At 33.3% G+C, this 17,357-nt stretch overlaps 3 protein-coding genes across 3 annotated transcripts; 2 read left to right on the top strand and 1 right to left on the bottom strand.

Annotated features, from left to right (window-relative positions):
- Positions 1–236: 236 nt before the first annotated feature.
- Positions 237–2,723, top strand: TrAtP1_013003 (uncharacterized protein; the record flags this gene model as incomplete). Its single annotated transcript, XM_014088672.2, has 1 exon — positions 237–2,723. The coding sequence occupies one exon, from the start codon at positions 237–239 to the stop codon at positions 2,721–2,723; it is 2,487 nt and encodes an 828-aa protein (XP_013944147.2).
- A 493-nt stretch (positions 2,724–3,216) lies between these two features.
- Positions 3,217–4,592, bottom strand: TrAtP1_013002 (uncharacterized protein). Its single transcript, XM_014088671.2, has one exon. The coding sequence runs from the start codon at positions 4,362–4,364 to the stop codon at positions 3,399–3,401; it is 966 nt and encodes a 321-aa protein (XP_013944146.2). The 5' UTR covers positions 4,365–4,592; the 3' UTR covers positions 3,217–3,398.
- Positions 4,593–14,865: 10,273 nt separating this feature from the next.
- Positions 14,866–15,855, top strand: TrAtP1_013001 (uncharacterized protein; the record flags this gene model as incomplete). The annotated part of the gene is made up of 1 exon (XM_014088670.2): positions 14,866–15,855. One exon carries the CDS (start codon positions 14,866–14,868, stop codon positions 15,853–15,855), a length of 990 nt encoding a protein of 329 aa, XP_013944145.2.
- Positions 15,856–17,357: the final 1,502 nt, after the last annotated feature.

Raw genomic sequence — 17,357 nt, 5'->3', positions numbered from 1 at the left:
CACCCTTGCACAAGCTCCTACAAGAAATGGGGTCGCATCGTACCTCCTGATGACGAAGGGATATAAATCCTCGTATCATCTAGGTTCCGTTAACGTATAAGATAAGAGACGATTCCTAGTCGCATACCAAATTTAGCTGTCGGATACTACATGAGCTAACAACTAGATATCACCATATTAATACATACTAACACATTCAACCACCTCCTGACGAAACCAAGCTGGTTGCCGAGGACATGGAGTCGCTAGATTTAACAAATCCTACGGCGGTGAAAGCTGAGCTTAGGAAGACGATCGAATTTCTCAGAGGTACGGGCTTTTCCAGGGCTTTGAGCGCTGAGTTTCGGTTCTCCCCCGACTACGATCAAGTCTGGAACAGCGAATGGGCCAAGTACGACAAATTAGACAAGGCTCGCAAGGACTGCGGCATTGAGAAATTGGAATGGCAAAATGAGCTCGATGAATATAGAGAGAACGCTCAAACAGAGAGGCGCCAGACTTGTTCAGATGATTCGATCGACACGAGAAGCAAAAATTCCTTAATCAGCTATTTATTTGCTTTTAGTATGGAACAGTATGGCGAGGCACCAACGATCAATAGGCTCCAAGGCTGGAAGACGGCGATAGAAAGCTGGAGGCTGTTTCGCGAAAAATACAAGTCAGATGATGGAGGTTTTCGCCTGTATCTTTCCGATGCACAGCGTGCCTCTTATCTTTTGCTGGACGACTGGTGGCATTCTCGATACTGCAGCACTGGAGACATGGCTTCTTTCAAAAACTCGCTTGAGGAGCTATTTTCCATAACTTCCACGTCGCCGCCGACAAGTACGAGTTTCCCATACACTTGGAAGTATAACTCGTTGTATCATAAGTTGTGTCTCGATTTGTTTATGAGGGAGTTTCACCCCATGGAATGGAAGCCGTTCAACCCACACAGTTTCCTTGCTAGTTTGACGAGCTCTCGGAAGAAGGCTACTAAAGAGGCCATATCAATGCGTTTTGCGTATTTTGCTTTGCAGGAAAAGTCGAAACCAAGCCACTCTAGCTCTTTTCCTGTGTACCCTCGATACGCGAGAGACAAACAGCTCTGGCGTGAGAACGAATATTTTAACGAGCCCGCGAAAGATGGCATAGCAAGAGAAATTTGGAAACTAGTTGATAAGAATTCACCCGACCCGAGATACCTCTGGGACGTAAAGAGCAAAAAGACGATCCGAGTTTATCAACACCATCCTGAATATGTCTGCATCAGCCACACTTGGGGCCGATGGACTGTCAAGCCGCCTTCTCATGTTAGTATTCCAGGCGTGCCTTGGAAAGTCCTCGAGAACACTTTATATAATGTCCGAGATCTGCCCAACATGCTCCTCAAATTGAAGTACGACTTCATCTGGCTTGATCTATTTTGCCTACCGCAGGACGATTCGCCCGAGCATCGAGCCGAAGTTGCCAATCAAACAGCCATATTTCACCGAGCAAAGAAATGCATCGCTTGGCTGAACGATGTGGAGACTTGGGATGGAACTGAGGCTGCCATGGATTACTTGGGTATGAAGTATTTGCGAACCTCAGCCACTGACCCAGAGCTCGCAGTCAGTGACAAGCGCTTGAAGACTAGTACTTCCGTAGCAGCAGACCATTGTTTAGAACTGATGAAGGAAAATAACGAACCTTCATCTTGGTTTTCATCTTTATGGACTCTTCAAGAGGCAGCCTTGTGCCCTGACTTACAACTCTGCACCAGAAGCATGGACCTGCTGTTGGATAAAACTGGCACTCCAATAAGTCTTTCAACGTTGATGGCCATTCTCTCTCTCCTCAGGACTCCCAACAGGAGTCAAATGGCAGAGTTTCCTTCTTATCCACCATTTGATATCGTTCCTGAGTGCGTGTCAAAGCTTTTTCTCTTAGGAAAGATGACAAAATTAGAGTGGCTCCTGGAACATCTATCACCAATGGACATCATGGTCACATCGAACACGCGCACTTGTAAACGGTCTCGAGCCGTTGCTATTATGAATGCTCTTGGTGTTTTGGACTGGTACAAGACAGAGTCCGAGGGAGGCAACCTCGGTACGGGCGGCAAGGAAGAGAAGCTTGTTTTGGATACATTTCCCATTGAGTTTGTTAGGGAAGCCGCACAAAAATACGGAGCTGTGTTTTACACAGCAGTCAAATCCGTAAACTCTTACAGGGTCAAGACACACGAAGGACTCTGGGGATTTCCAGATGTTCATATAGGTAGCATGATGCCTTTTTCCGAAACGCATGGATGGTACACGTCCGTGATGAATGCTGTGACAGTACCAGCAATACAGAAGAAGGACCATGAAGCGGTTGCTAGCTGGCACATCAACGAAAACGGGAGCGTTAGAATACGTTCTGCAGGCATAATATCTTGCTCAAGCGATTCCGCCAAAAAGTCCCCTATCAAATCCTTTGTCGCCACCATGGAAGGAGGTGAAAGGCTGACAATTGTGCAAAATAAGAGGGCCCACGCTGACTTACATGCTTCGCTTCGAGAATTGGCTGGAGATAAAATGGTATTCTATGCTATTGTACTGCAGGAAGACTATGGACAGAAGTCTGGTATCTTGCTTCAGGCGCCCAGGACGAGAATTCCAAAACCTGGGAAAAGGTGGCTGATCAAAGCGGGCTTTTTCAACACACTTGAGTCTTCCCCACCGACGCTTTGCACAGCTGTTAATTGGTGCGTTGCGTGAAGGGAGATTGAAAGTGAATAAAAAGACAGCTTGCATTACACGTCGCCCTTTAGATGCGCCAGTTATTCTAACCCTCCACATTTAGCTATCAACGCGTAGCCATCAGTGCAAACAGAAAGGTCAAGTTAAAGGGCTAGGTGGTAGAAACTTTCCAGTGAGAACAGGATAATCGTTATATGCAGATGATCGCTCTTATTGTAACTCATCTACAGACTTAGATTACACTCTACCGCTGGCCATGGTAGCATTCTAAACCCTGGACAAAATTTGACATAGAAGATCCACGGTTCATCTACCATGGTCAGCCTGCTAGACTACTGGGGTCATATGGCTTTGGACAACAGCTGCTAGACAGAAACGAAATTACTGTTGATGGCTGGCTAAAAGAGCTTTGCACCACTTTCAAGTCTCAGCTACTGCTTCGACTATAATTTGCGGTTACTGTACTACACCCCTGTCGGGTAATTGACAAGATAGATAAATATGAGATAGGTTAAAATATTTATGCTTCTATAGAATTGAAGATCTATATAGTCTATAATAAAGTCTATAACGGGATAATTATAAATCTACGAGAGAAAGATAATGTACATAAATATGTTCTCACTAACCACTATAGATAAATATACTTGATTGGTTAGAAAAAGTATATCAGTTGCCGCAGTTTCCTGTACATTATTTGCCCTGCAGCCAAGGGGTAATTGTAGTCCAGAAGATGATATCAACTTTGAGATCCTTGACCGCGAAATCAACAAATTCTTGCTTCGTAAACGGTTTTCCGGTAGCTGCATTAACCTCCTTCTGCACATCGTCCTGCTGGACGGCTACAACGCTGATGGGCACTTTGTTATGGTACTCCGGGATATAGACGTATGAGTTCGCCATCTGCCCTGGCTTGTTTGGGATCAAATCAGGTCCACCAACGCCCACGCCATGCTTTGCGTAATAGTTGAAGGAGTCGGTGAAACGGTTGTTCGTGTTGTTCCATCCATCAGGCCAGAAGTTGACATACTGCACGGCATAGCTCTTCTTGAAAACACTGGCTGCGTAGCCGGCGTTCTCCAGTTCGCCCAGGAAGTAGCCTTCTTCGGTGTAGTTGTTCGCAGTTACGTCCACAGCGATGGACGTCTCTGCTAGATTGAGGCCGGTAATTTTACCATCGAAGTTCCGGGCCAACTCCTTCAAGAGTGCCTGGTAACGTGAGCGCACTCGTGCATTCCATTGTTGTGCTACATGGCCACTGATAACGAAGTTACCCTCGCAGGAGTCGCCATCACAAGAAGGTACACTTCCATTGTTGTAGTAGGGCGTGTGCAAGTATGCGGGGACAGGATCATTAGAGGGATCAAAGGTTCTGTCCTGAACCTGAACCCAGAGCTTCTTGCCTTTGGCGAGTACAGTGTTGTAATTGCTCCAGATTCTGGAAAAATTATAGTGACCTTGAGTTGGCTCGAGGGACTTCCAGGTATACTGAGCTTGAACTCCAACAACATCAGATCGATCCAAGAGGTTCAAGGCCACGTCGTCAATTTGAGGACTGTACAGCCAATTTTGCGGCAATGAATGGTTATCAGCCGCTGGCGAAGGGGCAGCGAGCGCCGGTCCAGCCAGGGCTGAGAAAGCCAAGAGATAGAAGCGCATTCTGACCGATGATAGTAATAAAAGGCGATGCTGACTGCCAAAAGATGTCTGGTTGAATCAAGGTGTTGCTGAATATTGTAAGGAACAAAAAAGGTCATGGAAATGGTCCAGAACACCAGAATTTATATGCAAAATTGAGGCAGTTCACTTTACTACGTACCTATCTCCGTCGTAACGTTGACCACACGATGTTCCATGTTGTTGACCGTTCCTGGTTGTGAATACGAAGTACGAGCAAGCTGAGTATCCACTGTGCTTAAGCCCGGATACGCGCAGTCCCACAACGAGAATAGTGCGTCAACAAGGGCGTGACCGAAAATGGAGAAGGGGGCCCCCGATAATGGTCTTCCCGACAACGGTGCCTGAAAGCTTAGTCTGTTATAACGCGAAGTGCATGTACAAAGACACTGGATTGGTCCGGCTGGATAATGTGACAATAAGGGTCCTTCGGCATAGCCTTTAGCGCTTATTGTGGTGACTTTATCGGCTGTCATAAACTTTGTCCGTCGGCGGTACATGATTCAGGACACGAAAATCGGGATACGAAAGCCATCGGAGAATTAAGAGAATTTCTTCCAGCTAATACGAGTTTCATCGTTTCTAATACGCTTCCTAGCGCTTGTAGTAGTTTTCAAGCAAGAAGACTTTTCTCTTGTATCTGTTGTTTAAAGAAAACAAATTTTCGAGATGATAGTTATGGCTTATAACAATGCAGTTGTATCATTAACAAGCGTTATGTATATCAATTCGTTGCCAATTCATATACTCGAAAAGTTCAGTATTTAAATATCGATTGTGTCGTTTAGTATTTAATACGCATTTAGAAGCTGTAAAGCGCTATCTTTATTGCATTAATAGGGGTAGGCTCTAACACCAGCGGATCTTGCGCCCTTCCGCAAACTGTAATGAACCTTACACTAGATAGTTAGTATAGGGTAGATTCCCAAGGGATAAACCTAGTAAATAATTCTGGGTTTATGTTAGCGGAGCGGTTAAGAAACCTAATAGGTAATATAAGTAATAGTAAATAATATTACTAGATAGTAAAAGTGTAAAGCGTGTTATAATCTTAATTCTGTGTTAATAACTAGCTATTTAAGTTATTTAAATAAGTATAAAAAAGTAAACTTATATATTTAGTTTAGTTATATATAATTATAGTTATAGTAGTAATTACTATAGTAATTACTAGGATAGTATTAGTAAGCGCAGGAGTAATTACTTATAGTATAGTAATTGCTTTTTTTTAGTTAGTTGTTTAGAATATAGTATATTTTTTCTAAGGCCTATTAGTGTAACTAAGTGTTATTAGGTTATAATATAATACTCCCTTCCTGTTAGTCTTATCCTTAAGGCCTATAACTAGGTTATTTTATTCCTATTAATATATCTCCCTTTTTTCTTCTTAAAATTCTTATTAATATAATATTTAACCTTTTTTCTTTAGCTTCTCTTTTAACTCTTTATTATTATTATTTAATAAATTTAATTACTATTAAGGGTTTTAATATTATATCTTATTTTTATTATTTATTTAAGGGGCTTTATTATTAAATAGTAAAGTATTATTCTTTAAAGTATAGTAAATATATAAAAGCTAGTTACTTATATAATAGTTAAGGAGTAGCTTTTAATTCTTATAGGTTCTTATTTTTATTTATAATAAAGTTTTATATTAATTTATAATATCTTATATTATTTTAAAGTCTTATTATTTAAATTTAGCTAAAGAGTTAGCTAAACTTTTATTATTATAATATTATAAAGCTTTTTATAAGGCTTAGGCTAAAATAAATAAGGCTTTAGATTATCTAAAGCAGTTGTATTATTAGAAATAGTAGCTTTATATTAAGGGTAAGAAGATAATATAGTATAGCTTAAGCTTATTAAATAAGCTTAAGGATATTAAGCAGTAAAAGTTAAAGGTTCTTTTTATTATGTAAAACTACTAAGGGGTGGATCTTTTTAATTCTAATTTCTTACTTAACCCTTTTTTATTATTCCTAAAGACTAGAGAAACTTTATTATTAGTGTATAAGAATTAAAATTTTCTTTAAGTTCCTATAAGTTTTCTATTTCTAGGTATTCCTTTTATTTAACTAAGTACTTTATATTATTTATTTCTAGGTTTTAGTATATAGTAAGTATTTTCTTAATTTTATATTTTTCTTTAATATTTTAAACTATTATTTTATTTATAATTAATTTACTTATCTTTTTATTTACTAGTGCTTTTTTAAGTAGTAATATATAAAAAACAGCTGTTTTTAATCTTATATTATTAAGTAAGTCTAGCTTATAATTAACTTTACTAATTTTTTTTAAAATCTTAAATAGCTTAAGTTTCCTAAAATCTAATTTATTACTTAGCTTATTTATTTTAATATTTAATAGTTTTTTATTATATAAATATTATAATAGGTAAATTATATCTCCCTTCTAAAGGGTTAATCCCTTAATCCTTATATAATTTATATATTCTTTTATATATTATTTAAAGAATTTAAGTTAAGTTTTAAGTTCTTCTTATAGTTAAATTATATCTTTTATAAAAATATATATATTATCCGCATTAGGGCTATTATATAATAGTTTATATACTTTTAGTGTAAACCTATAGTTAATATAAAATAGTATAACTCTTATAGTTTTTATAGTAAAGCTATTATATTATATTTAAGTAATTAGTAGTATTTTAATTTAGTTATCTTATTAAAAGTTAATATAATATTATAAATATACTTTAATAACTTAGTTTATTTATTTTATTTATTTATTTATTTATAAGTGGAATATTATACTTAGCTTATAATAAGTTTTAAGTTTAGCTATTAGTTCTTGCTAAAATTTAAATGCAAAAGTACTTTCTTTATTTAATATAATCTTTTTTAATATTTTATATTTTATAAATATATATCTTATATAAAAATGCGCTAGGTTTTTTATATTATATGCTTTTTTATATAGTAAAAAGTATACTTACTTTAAGAGTTTATTTATAATAATAAAAATATTATTAAAATGTTTTCCTATTAATAAATCTTTTAACTTAAGTAAGTTAGTAATATAGTTAAATATAATAGTATGCTAGTTTCTTTTTAAAACTAGGATTAGTTATAATATCCTATATAGCTAATACCTTTTATTTTTTATTTTCTTATATATATTATATTTTTTAATAACTTTTAAGATTTTATTTTTTATTCCTAGAAATTTATAATAGTATATTATATAATTCTATATTATTCTAATACCTTAGTATACTACTGTAATTATACTATAATATAAGTCTTGGATTACTTTTAGTTATAATTCTAGTGGTACTTAGATTTTCCCTTCTTATTTTAATAAGCTTTTTTTAATAGTTACTTCTTCTAGGAGTTCATCTAGTTCTATATTTAATATATATTCCCTTATTTTATTAAGGATAAGGTTATATTCTTTTATAATAAATAAAGTGTTAATTTATATTTATTTATAATTACTATTACTATTTTTCCTTAGTACTTAAGCTTTAATTTCTGGAATTTTTTTAAAATATTCTTTTTTTTTACTTAATATATCTACTTATTTATTAGCAGTACTATTAATATAGATAAGTTTATAGTTAAAGTCTAAGAGTATTTTAAGATATTATGTTTATTATATAAAGAGTTTTTATATTTAAGTAAAGTATATAATATTATAGTAATTTATATATACTTTAACTTTATATTTACTTTTTAAATAGTAGTATTTTTATTTTTTAAATACTTTAAGAATTACTATAAATTTTTTATTATAAATAAGATATTTTAATTCTAGTTTATATAGTTTTTAAAAGAAGAATACTACTAGATGATTTTTCCTATTTTTATCTTTTTATATTAGTACTCTTTTAATAGTAAAGTTTAATAAGTTAGTTTTAATTTTTAATAGTTTATTAGGGTTATATATAATAAGTATAAGTTTATTAAAGAATGCGTTTTTAAGTTATTTAAACATTACTTCTATTTCTAGTTTATATATAAGTTTCCTATTTTTTTATTTTTTCTTACCTTTTTTATCTTTTTTAAATTAAATAGTATTAGTAAGTAATTTAGTAATTTTATTATAGTTTTTAATAAACCTTTAGTAGTAGTTTATTAGGCCTAAGAAGCTTTATATTTCTTTTTAAGTTTCTAGTAATTCCTATTCTTAAATTACTTTAAGCTTATTAAGATTTATTTAAACTTATCCTAATAAAATTAAATATTCTAGGAATTTAACTTCTTAAATATAAAAGCTATATTTTTTAAGCTTTACTAATAGATTAGTGTCTTATAGTATTTATAGTACCTTATAAATATATTTTTTATATTCTTTAGGGGTTTTTAAGAAAATAAGAATATTATTAAGGTATATAATTATAAAGTTATTAATATATATTTATAGTATATAATTAATTATTTATTAAAAGATTATTAATGCATTAATTAGCCTAAATAATATTACTAAGCATTTAAATAATCTATAGTATATTTTAAATACTATTTTCTATTTATCCCCTTTATAAATGTAAATTAGGTTATACACTCCCTTAAGGTCTAAGGTAATAAACTAATTTACACTAGTTAAGCAGTTTTAAATTTCTATAATTAATAGTAATAGGGTTTAATCTTTAGTAGTAATTTTATTTAGCTATTAATAATTAATAATTAGTTTAAGTTTCTTGTTTTTTTTTAATATAAATATAATAAGGTATTTAGCTTATAAGGTAAATAGTTTAATATATTCTTTTTTTAGTTATTCTTATAGCTATTCTTAAAGTGTTTTAAGTTTTACTTTATTAAGGTTATAAATTAAAAAGAACTTTATTATTTTTCTATTTATAAGATTTATATAATAATCCTATTATAAGTGAAATAGTTATACTATTTCTAATATTAGATTAAATAGTTTCTTATATTTCCTTTAATATTATTAAGGTGCTTTTTAAAGAATATCTTTTAGTTTTTTATTTTTCTCTTTTTCTTTTACTTTTAATAATACTTTATCTAAAGCTTATAATTTTATTTTAACTTATATAATAACTTAGTTAATATATACTTATTCTCTTTTAACTTTTTAGTAGTTATACTATAGTAGTATTAGTAATTTTTTTATATTAAATTTAACTTTTTTCTTAGGTTTTATTCCTTTTTTTATATTTTCTTTATTTTATTATATAAAAGATTTTATTTTTAGGTCTAAAGGCGCGTCTTTACCTTTTTTACCCTCTTTATAGCTTAGTTACAGCTCCTAGGTAATATCTTCTTTTTAAAGTATTTATTTTATTTTTTAATTAATTAGTAAATTACTTTATTTTAACTATAGGTATCCTAGTATAATATTATAAGTGTTAAGGCTTATAATATTATATTTAATATCCTTAAGGCATCTAGTAATTATTAAGGGGAGGTAATTAATCTTATATTTAATAATTATTTTATATTTTAGGTGTATAATACTTAAAATATAAAATAGTATTTTCTTAGTAGTACTTAATAGCTATAGTTTAGCTATTAAGTTAAAAGTAATAAGATTATAATCTATACTACTATTTATATAAATTATAACTAATTATTAATTAATATACTTTTTAACTAATAGTTTCTTATTATTATATTTAATTATATTAATTTAGATTTTATTTAAATAGGTTTAGTCCCTTATAATATTTTAGTATTTTATATACTATTTATATTTTAAATCCTAGTTTTAATCCTAGATTATGTAATAGTATTTTTTAATTAGGGTTTTATTTCCTTTTCTACTATTAGTGTAAGTTTTAAGGTTATAGCCTTTTTATGTTAACCTTTAGGTAGTCTAATAGTACTAGTTTTTTTTTTACTAGTGTTTTAAGTAGTCCTATATATTATAGTTAAGGAAGTAATTTATCTAGCATTTTAAATTTTATAAGTAATAATTCTATATTTTATACTAGTCTTTAAGTTTATTAAAAGCATATATTCTATAATATAAGATATTATATAGCATTTAATTATTATTTCTATAGTATTTATTAAATCTTAGGCCTTTTATATACCTATTATTTAATAGATAATAGGATTCTAGTAGGATAATATATAATAGATTATAGTTAATAAGATATTTTTATATTAGAGGGTGTTCCTTTAAGTATTATTATTATTCTTCCTATTAGTAGTATTCCTTAACTAGGGCATCTAAGACTTTACTATAGTTATATTATAAGTCTTATAAGCTATAGGTGCTATATTTATTATAATTATAGTTAAGGTCCTGGGATTTATAAAGTTTATATTAGTAGATATATTTATATATAAGTATTTTAGATGTGTTAGGTATATTAGAGATTTTATATAATATTACTTGGCATTCCTTTTTTACTTATATTTTAAAGTAATCTTTAGTAAGTTTATCTTCTTCTTTAAAAAGTTTATATATAGCTTTTATATTCTATTGCTATTTGCTTTTGCAGGTATATTAGAATCCTTCTATAGATTTATAATCCGGGTATTTATAGTATTTATAATTTAGGTTTTAAGAACTATAGATATTATAATTATAAATATTATAAAGCTTAAGAGTTTTAGTATTATATTTATATTATAATTTATAAGCTTTATAGTACTTATAGTCCTTATTTTAGTTTAAGTTTTCCTTTTTACTTAAGACTTAGTTATAGAAATTAAAAGTATTAATTCTTACTATCTTATAAGTTTTCTTAGCTTATAGTTTCTTTAGGTAGTACCTTAATTTATTCTTACTGCTTTTATATATAAAATATAAGTTATTATAGTATATTATCCAGCTTAGGTAAGTATATAATACTTTTATAATAATATTTATTTAAATCTTATTTTTAATAGTTTTAGGTTTTTTTTTATTTTTCTTAGTATAGTAATAGTTTTTATTATAACCTTTCTTATTATAAAATCTATAAGTTATTTTAAATTAATAGTTTACTTTCTTATAGTTTTTTTTACCATAAGTGTTATAAATTCTATTAAACTTTTAGTAGTTTAAGGTATTAATATTTATTCTTCCTAGTTAAGTTCTATTATTTTTAATAATATAATCTTTTTATTTTTTTCCTAGGTTAGCCTAAGGTTAATATTTAATAGTTTAGCTATTTTTCTTATCTTTTTATTTCTACTTTTATTCTTATTATTAATTATTAATTATAATAGCTTCTTAAGTAAATATAGTAAATATAGTTTTTTATTAATTAGTTTTATAGATTTTATTTTTAACTTTTAACTTTAGGCTATAGTAGTATATTTTTTTTTTAATTTTTTAATTTAATTAACTTTACTAAGTAGCTAAATAAAGGTTAAAGTATATTTATAATATAGTCCCTTTTACTTAAGGTTTCTAAGTTTCTTTTCTACCTCTTAAGCTTTATTAGTAATTCTAAAGGATTTTTCTAGTTATTCTTTAAGGTTTTTATATTCTTTAAAGACTTCCTTTATAAGTTTACTTTATTAAGCTGGGTTATTTTTCTTATTTTTAAAAAGTATTTTAAATTAATTAGCTATTATATCCTTAGTATATGTTTCTATATATTAGATTTATTTTTTTAAATTATTTTCTAGGAATATTTTTAAATAGTAGTACTTAAAGTAAGTTTATAGTTTATTAAGGAATTAGCGGAGTTTAATAATATCTTTATTAAACTTCTTTAGTTATTTAATTTTTAAAACTTTTCCTAGTTTTAGTTTATTATCTATAGGGATAGCTAATGCTACTATAGGTATTATAACAGGTGCCACCTAGGGGTCTACCCCTAGTAAGTTGCTAAGTTATTACTATAGATTATTAATAGTTTATATATACTAAGTAATAGTTTACTAGTCTATAAGATATTATATATATAGGTCTTAAATTATATATTTTATATTTTTTATGCAAGTTCTAGTGCTTTATTTTTATTACTTATGTTATTTATATTTTTATTTAAAAGCTTTTATTAGAATATTTTATTAATTATAGGCTATTTCTGCTAATGCATTTTTAAATTTAGTAATACTATTTAACTAGTAATTACTTAGAGCTTAGCTCTTGTAATTAATATTATATTCTAGGATATTAAAGGTTAATATTTATATCCTTAATTTTATATTGCCTATAAGGTCTAGTAACTATTTAAATAAGAGTTATTAATATATAATAAACCTTATATTAGATAGTTAATATAGGGTAAATTCCTAAGGGATAAACCTAGTAAATAATTTTAGGTTTATATTAGTAAAGTAGTTAGGAAATTTAATAAGTAATATAAGTAATAGTAAATAATATTACTAGATAGTAAAAGTGTAAAGTATATTATAATTTTAATTCTATATTAATAACTAGCTATTTAAGTTATTTAAATAAGTATAAAGAAGTAAACTTATATATTTAATCTAGTTATATATAATTATAGTTATAGTAGTAATTATTATAATAATTACTAGGATAGTGTTAATAAGCGTAGGAGTAATTACTTATAGTGTAGTAATTACTTTCTTTTAGTTGGTTATTTGGAATATAGTATATCCTTTCTAAGGCCTGCTAGTGCGACCAAGTGTTGTTGGGTTGTGACACAAACCGGCCGGTTTTGAAAATGACATATAACTTAGTTTATAAAAGTTTTCCGAGTTGCATTAATATAAATAGATTCTAGTTTTTTTTTGTTTTTTTTCATCCAATCAATTATCATATTATTAGCAATTTGATTGGCTCATTGAATATGTGCTATTCACCCCTTTCTATAACCGGGACAATGGGCCTACTGGAAGATGGAGGCCTCTTCAGAAACTGTTGTAGACTGATCAAGCCGTACTTCTGAGGAGATTCATCCTCTTCAGAGTATTCATTTGCATCATCTACTCATACTCTCTGCTCTAAGTGACCAATGATTACTTTTGGCCTCACAGTTGAACTCAAGCAGCCGGAAACCTGCCAAAGGGTGGAGCTTGAAACAAATGTTCTTTTTTCCGTCTGAGTCCAATGTAGAAAACACAATTTGTCCGTAACTTCGAACCAAGACACGCAAAAATGTGACTGCCAACATGAAAACAGATATTGAAAGGGAGGCATGATAGATGCTAAACCATAAACACAGACACACATATATAAGCTTCCATCTATTAACTGTATCAGTAATTTTCCGTACTGTAAAACATAAACGTAAATAAACTATGAATGTGACATCTCTATCTGGTTCAGAAACTGTATGTAGGTGCTCCAAAATACGGATCATGAGATGACTCAGATCTCAAATTTTGGAACATCTTAGGGCAATGTGGATGCGTTGTGGGCTAGTAATTCCACAATTACCTTGAGAGGCCTATCTCTCAAAAGCTTGCCGAATCATCTCGCAAAATGGGAGCTATTACAATCCAAAACTATGACAGGACAGTTAAGGTCTTTGGTAAAACGATGAAAGAATTATGTCGTCTACTTGAGCCTTCCCAGAATTAAGCAGTCGGACAAAGGCGAACTCTACGTAAGTCAGGTCCAAGGACAAAACCTAATCCCGCCTAGGGACTTGCCCCTGATATGAATAGATGATGGAAACGCTTTAAACGTGGAAAGAAAGATACTAAATTACACGGCTGATGTATCACACGGTCATCACAGTACAGCAAAAGACAGACTTATCAAGCATAAGTCAGCGCCCAATATTAGTTTATCATGCTGCATACAGTTTGTTATAAAGCGTAAATACCGTTTCGTACTGCGACCGTCTCGCTCTCGCTCTATGCAGGCATTTGATAAGCAGATTGGTTGAGAAGAATTAAGCATCTTGGAAATTACAGAGGCATGCCATAATGGAGGATTAACTTGGATGAAGCAGATTCAGGAGATGTACAAGTAATATCCATCCGAACTTGCGATAGTCAGAAGTAGTTTATGTAAGAGAAGGCACATATAGCGACCCAGGGCTATATTATTTGCCTTATGGAGCCACTTGCACAGTTTACTGAGCATCTTCTTTAAAATTCTTGACTGGCGGTTATATCAAGCAAGAGGCAGATTTAAATCCATTTGAAAGGAATACCATGTTCATAAATCCCAAACCCAGTCGTGCAGCCCTCAAGATGCGCAACTTACCCCGCCTTGTAAAATGACAGCTCCTACACAAACAAATGACCAGCCTTTAATAAGATTCAGTGCTTGTTTGGGCACCAGGAGACGAATACGTGGAGCATTTTATACAGGGTTGCAACACTGCCTGACCACTTAAATACGGCAGCAGCTGCATTGCCCCCCTGCATGGTGTGAACCCATCACGTAGTGCCAGCGCATCCAGCATCCATGTAGCGAATCATCTGAGGCTGTTAATTACGCGTATGTATTCAACGCACACGTATCTTAAGTCAGGCTCCAGTATCATTGCTGGGCGCGAAGTAATATTTGCCTATCGCCTTCCGATTCTCGCTGCCGCTTCTTCGCCTCTTTCCTCAAGCCCGGTTGCAAATATCTCTTGGTCAATGTTCTAGCCACAGCTTTCTCTCGTCCAGACTACGTTATCATGCCGGATCCTCAAACTTATACAGTCGGCTGGATCTGCGCTATTATTACCGAGCTTGTGGCTGCGCAATCCTTCCTCGACGAAGAACACGACGATATTCAGCCAAGTGTCACAAACGACAACAACACCTATGTCCGGGGTAAGATTGGAAACCACAATGTCGTTATTGCTATTTTGCCTCATGGAGAATATGGCACGGCCTCTGCTGCTATCGTTGCGCGAGATATGCTACGCAGTTTCCCCAACGTGCGCATTGGATTGATGGTCGGCATCGGAGGTGGTGCCCCAAGTCCAAAGCATGACATACGATTAGGCGATGTTGTGGTCAGCAGCCGCAGTGGCGACAAAGGGGGCGTATTCCAATACGACTTTGGCAAGACCATACAGAGCCAGGCTTTTCAAGAAACTGGCTTCCTTAACCAATCGCCGACGGTGTTGCGGACCGCAGTTGGTGTACTCGAAGCTCAATACGAAATGAATGGTCATACTCTCGATGAGAGCATTGAATCAGCTTTGAAGAAAATCAAAAAGCGCAAAAAGTATTCGCGCCCACCACCAGCTACCGACCGACTATATCGATCCGACGTTGAGCATCTGTCGTCGGTGGACAATTGCAGCGAAGGATGCGGGGATGATGCCACTCGCCTAGTAACCCGAGACGAACGGGATGAGGAAGATGACTACCCTGTTATCCACTATGGATTGATTGCCAGCGCAAATCAGGTAATGAAAGATGCAATTACTCGAGACAAGCTGGCGGCAGAAAAGGGAGTCCTCTGCTTCGAGATGGAAGCAGCCGGCCTGATGAACCACTTTCCATGTATTGTGATCCGTGGCATATGCGACTACTCGGATTCTCACAAGAACAAGGAGTGGCAGGGTTTTGCAGCCATGGCAGCGGCTGCTTATGCAAAGGATCTTTTGCTTCGAGTTGCCGCTGACAAAGTCGATGAAATGCAGAGGGCTATAGATAAGCTGAACTTAGGTTAGTCCTATTCACAATCGCAGAAGACTAAAAACTGATATCAAGTAGTTCATGAGGATACCCAGATTATCAGGCAAGTATAGGTTCATGAGAATCAGCAACCAATGGCTAACGGTGCATCGCAAGGAATGTTGTGGCTTCCATTGACACAACAACATCCCTTAACCAACTACCAATTGCTGAAGGGGCTTCGTTTGACTCTCGAGCCGAGGAAGGAAACGAGACTTGTCTACCCAACACTAGGGTCGAATTACTTGAGAAACTATCCGTATGGATTGCAGAACCAAGCTCCAAACCAATATTCTGGCTGAACGGTATGGCAGGGACGGGCAAATCAACCATAGCTCGTACTTTGGCTCAAGCCCGAGCAGAGGCAAAAGATCTCGGTGCTACCTTCTTTTTCAAGAGAGGAGAGACTGATCGAACAAGCCTCAAGAGTTTTGTAGCGACTCTTGCTCGCCAGTTGGCTACAAATGTTCCGGGACTTGATGTACATGTCAAGGCTGCAATCGATGTCGACTCAACTATTATTGACAAACGAGTACAAGACCAATTTAGGAGACTCATCATTGAGCCACTCTCGAAAACTTCCAACGCTCAATCCTCACTTGTTTTTGTCATTGATGCTTTGGATGAGTGTGAGCAAGATAGCGATGTGTCGCTGCTTATTCGGCTTTTCTCAACCGCGCAGAGTACCAGCTCTCGGCTCCGAATTTTTATAACCAGCCGACCGGAACTTCCCATTCGCCTTGGATTCAACGACATCAAAGGCACTTACGAGGGCCTAGTCCTCCATGAAATTCCCGCGCCAACGATTGAACATGACATCAAAGTCTTTCTTCGACAAAAGCTGGACAGCATAAAAAGAAAATCTGACCATTTTCCAGAAGGACCAAAACTACCACAAGACTGGCCTGGCGAAGCTACTATACAGAACCTTGTTATGATGGCCATTCCTTTGTTCATTTTTGCATCAACTATTTGCCGACTGATCGGTGACTATAGACTGGGCAACCCACAGAGTTTACTGGATGAAGTTCTCAGCCAAGAAAACAGGGATGGTTCCTCCCAGCTTCATATGACTTATTATCCAGCTCTGAAACAGCAATTTGCTAGCTTGCCAGATCATCAAACCGATAAGCGTAAGAAAGTCGTCACGAGTTTTCGACTAATCGTGGGCACAATTGTAACCCTTTTCCAACCTTTGTCTACGGCTTCAATATCTCGACTCCTCGATATTTCTGAGGACGCAGTGGCTGATAGACTGAGATTGCTCCACTCGGTCTTGAATATTCCAACGGATCGCGAACGCCCTATACGACTACTGCATCTATCATTTCGAGATTATCTCATCAATCCTCAAACTATGAAGGAGAAGGACTTCTGGATAGATGAAAGGCTGGTGCACCAGAATCTAGCAAGTCATTGCCTACGTATTATGAGCCTTCATCTACGAGAGGATGTATGCGGCCTACAGCATCCAGGCTCACGCCGATCCGATGTCACG

This window comes from Trichoderma atroviride, chromosome 7 (assembly GCF_020647795.1).
Source record: "Trichoderma atroviride chromosome 7, complete sequence".
Taxonomy (NCBI): domain Eukaryota; kingdom Fungi; phylum Ascomycota; class Sordariomycetes; order Hypocreales; family Hypocreaceae; genus Trichoderma; species Trichoderma atroviride.
The sequence above is the reverse complement of the archived record's forward strand: the minus strand, read 5'-3'. Positions and strand labels throughout refer to the sequence as shown.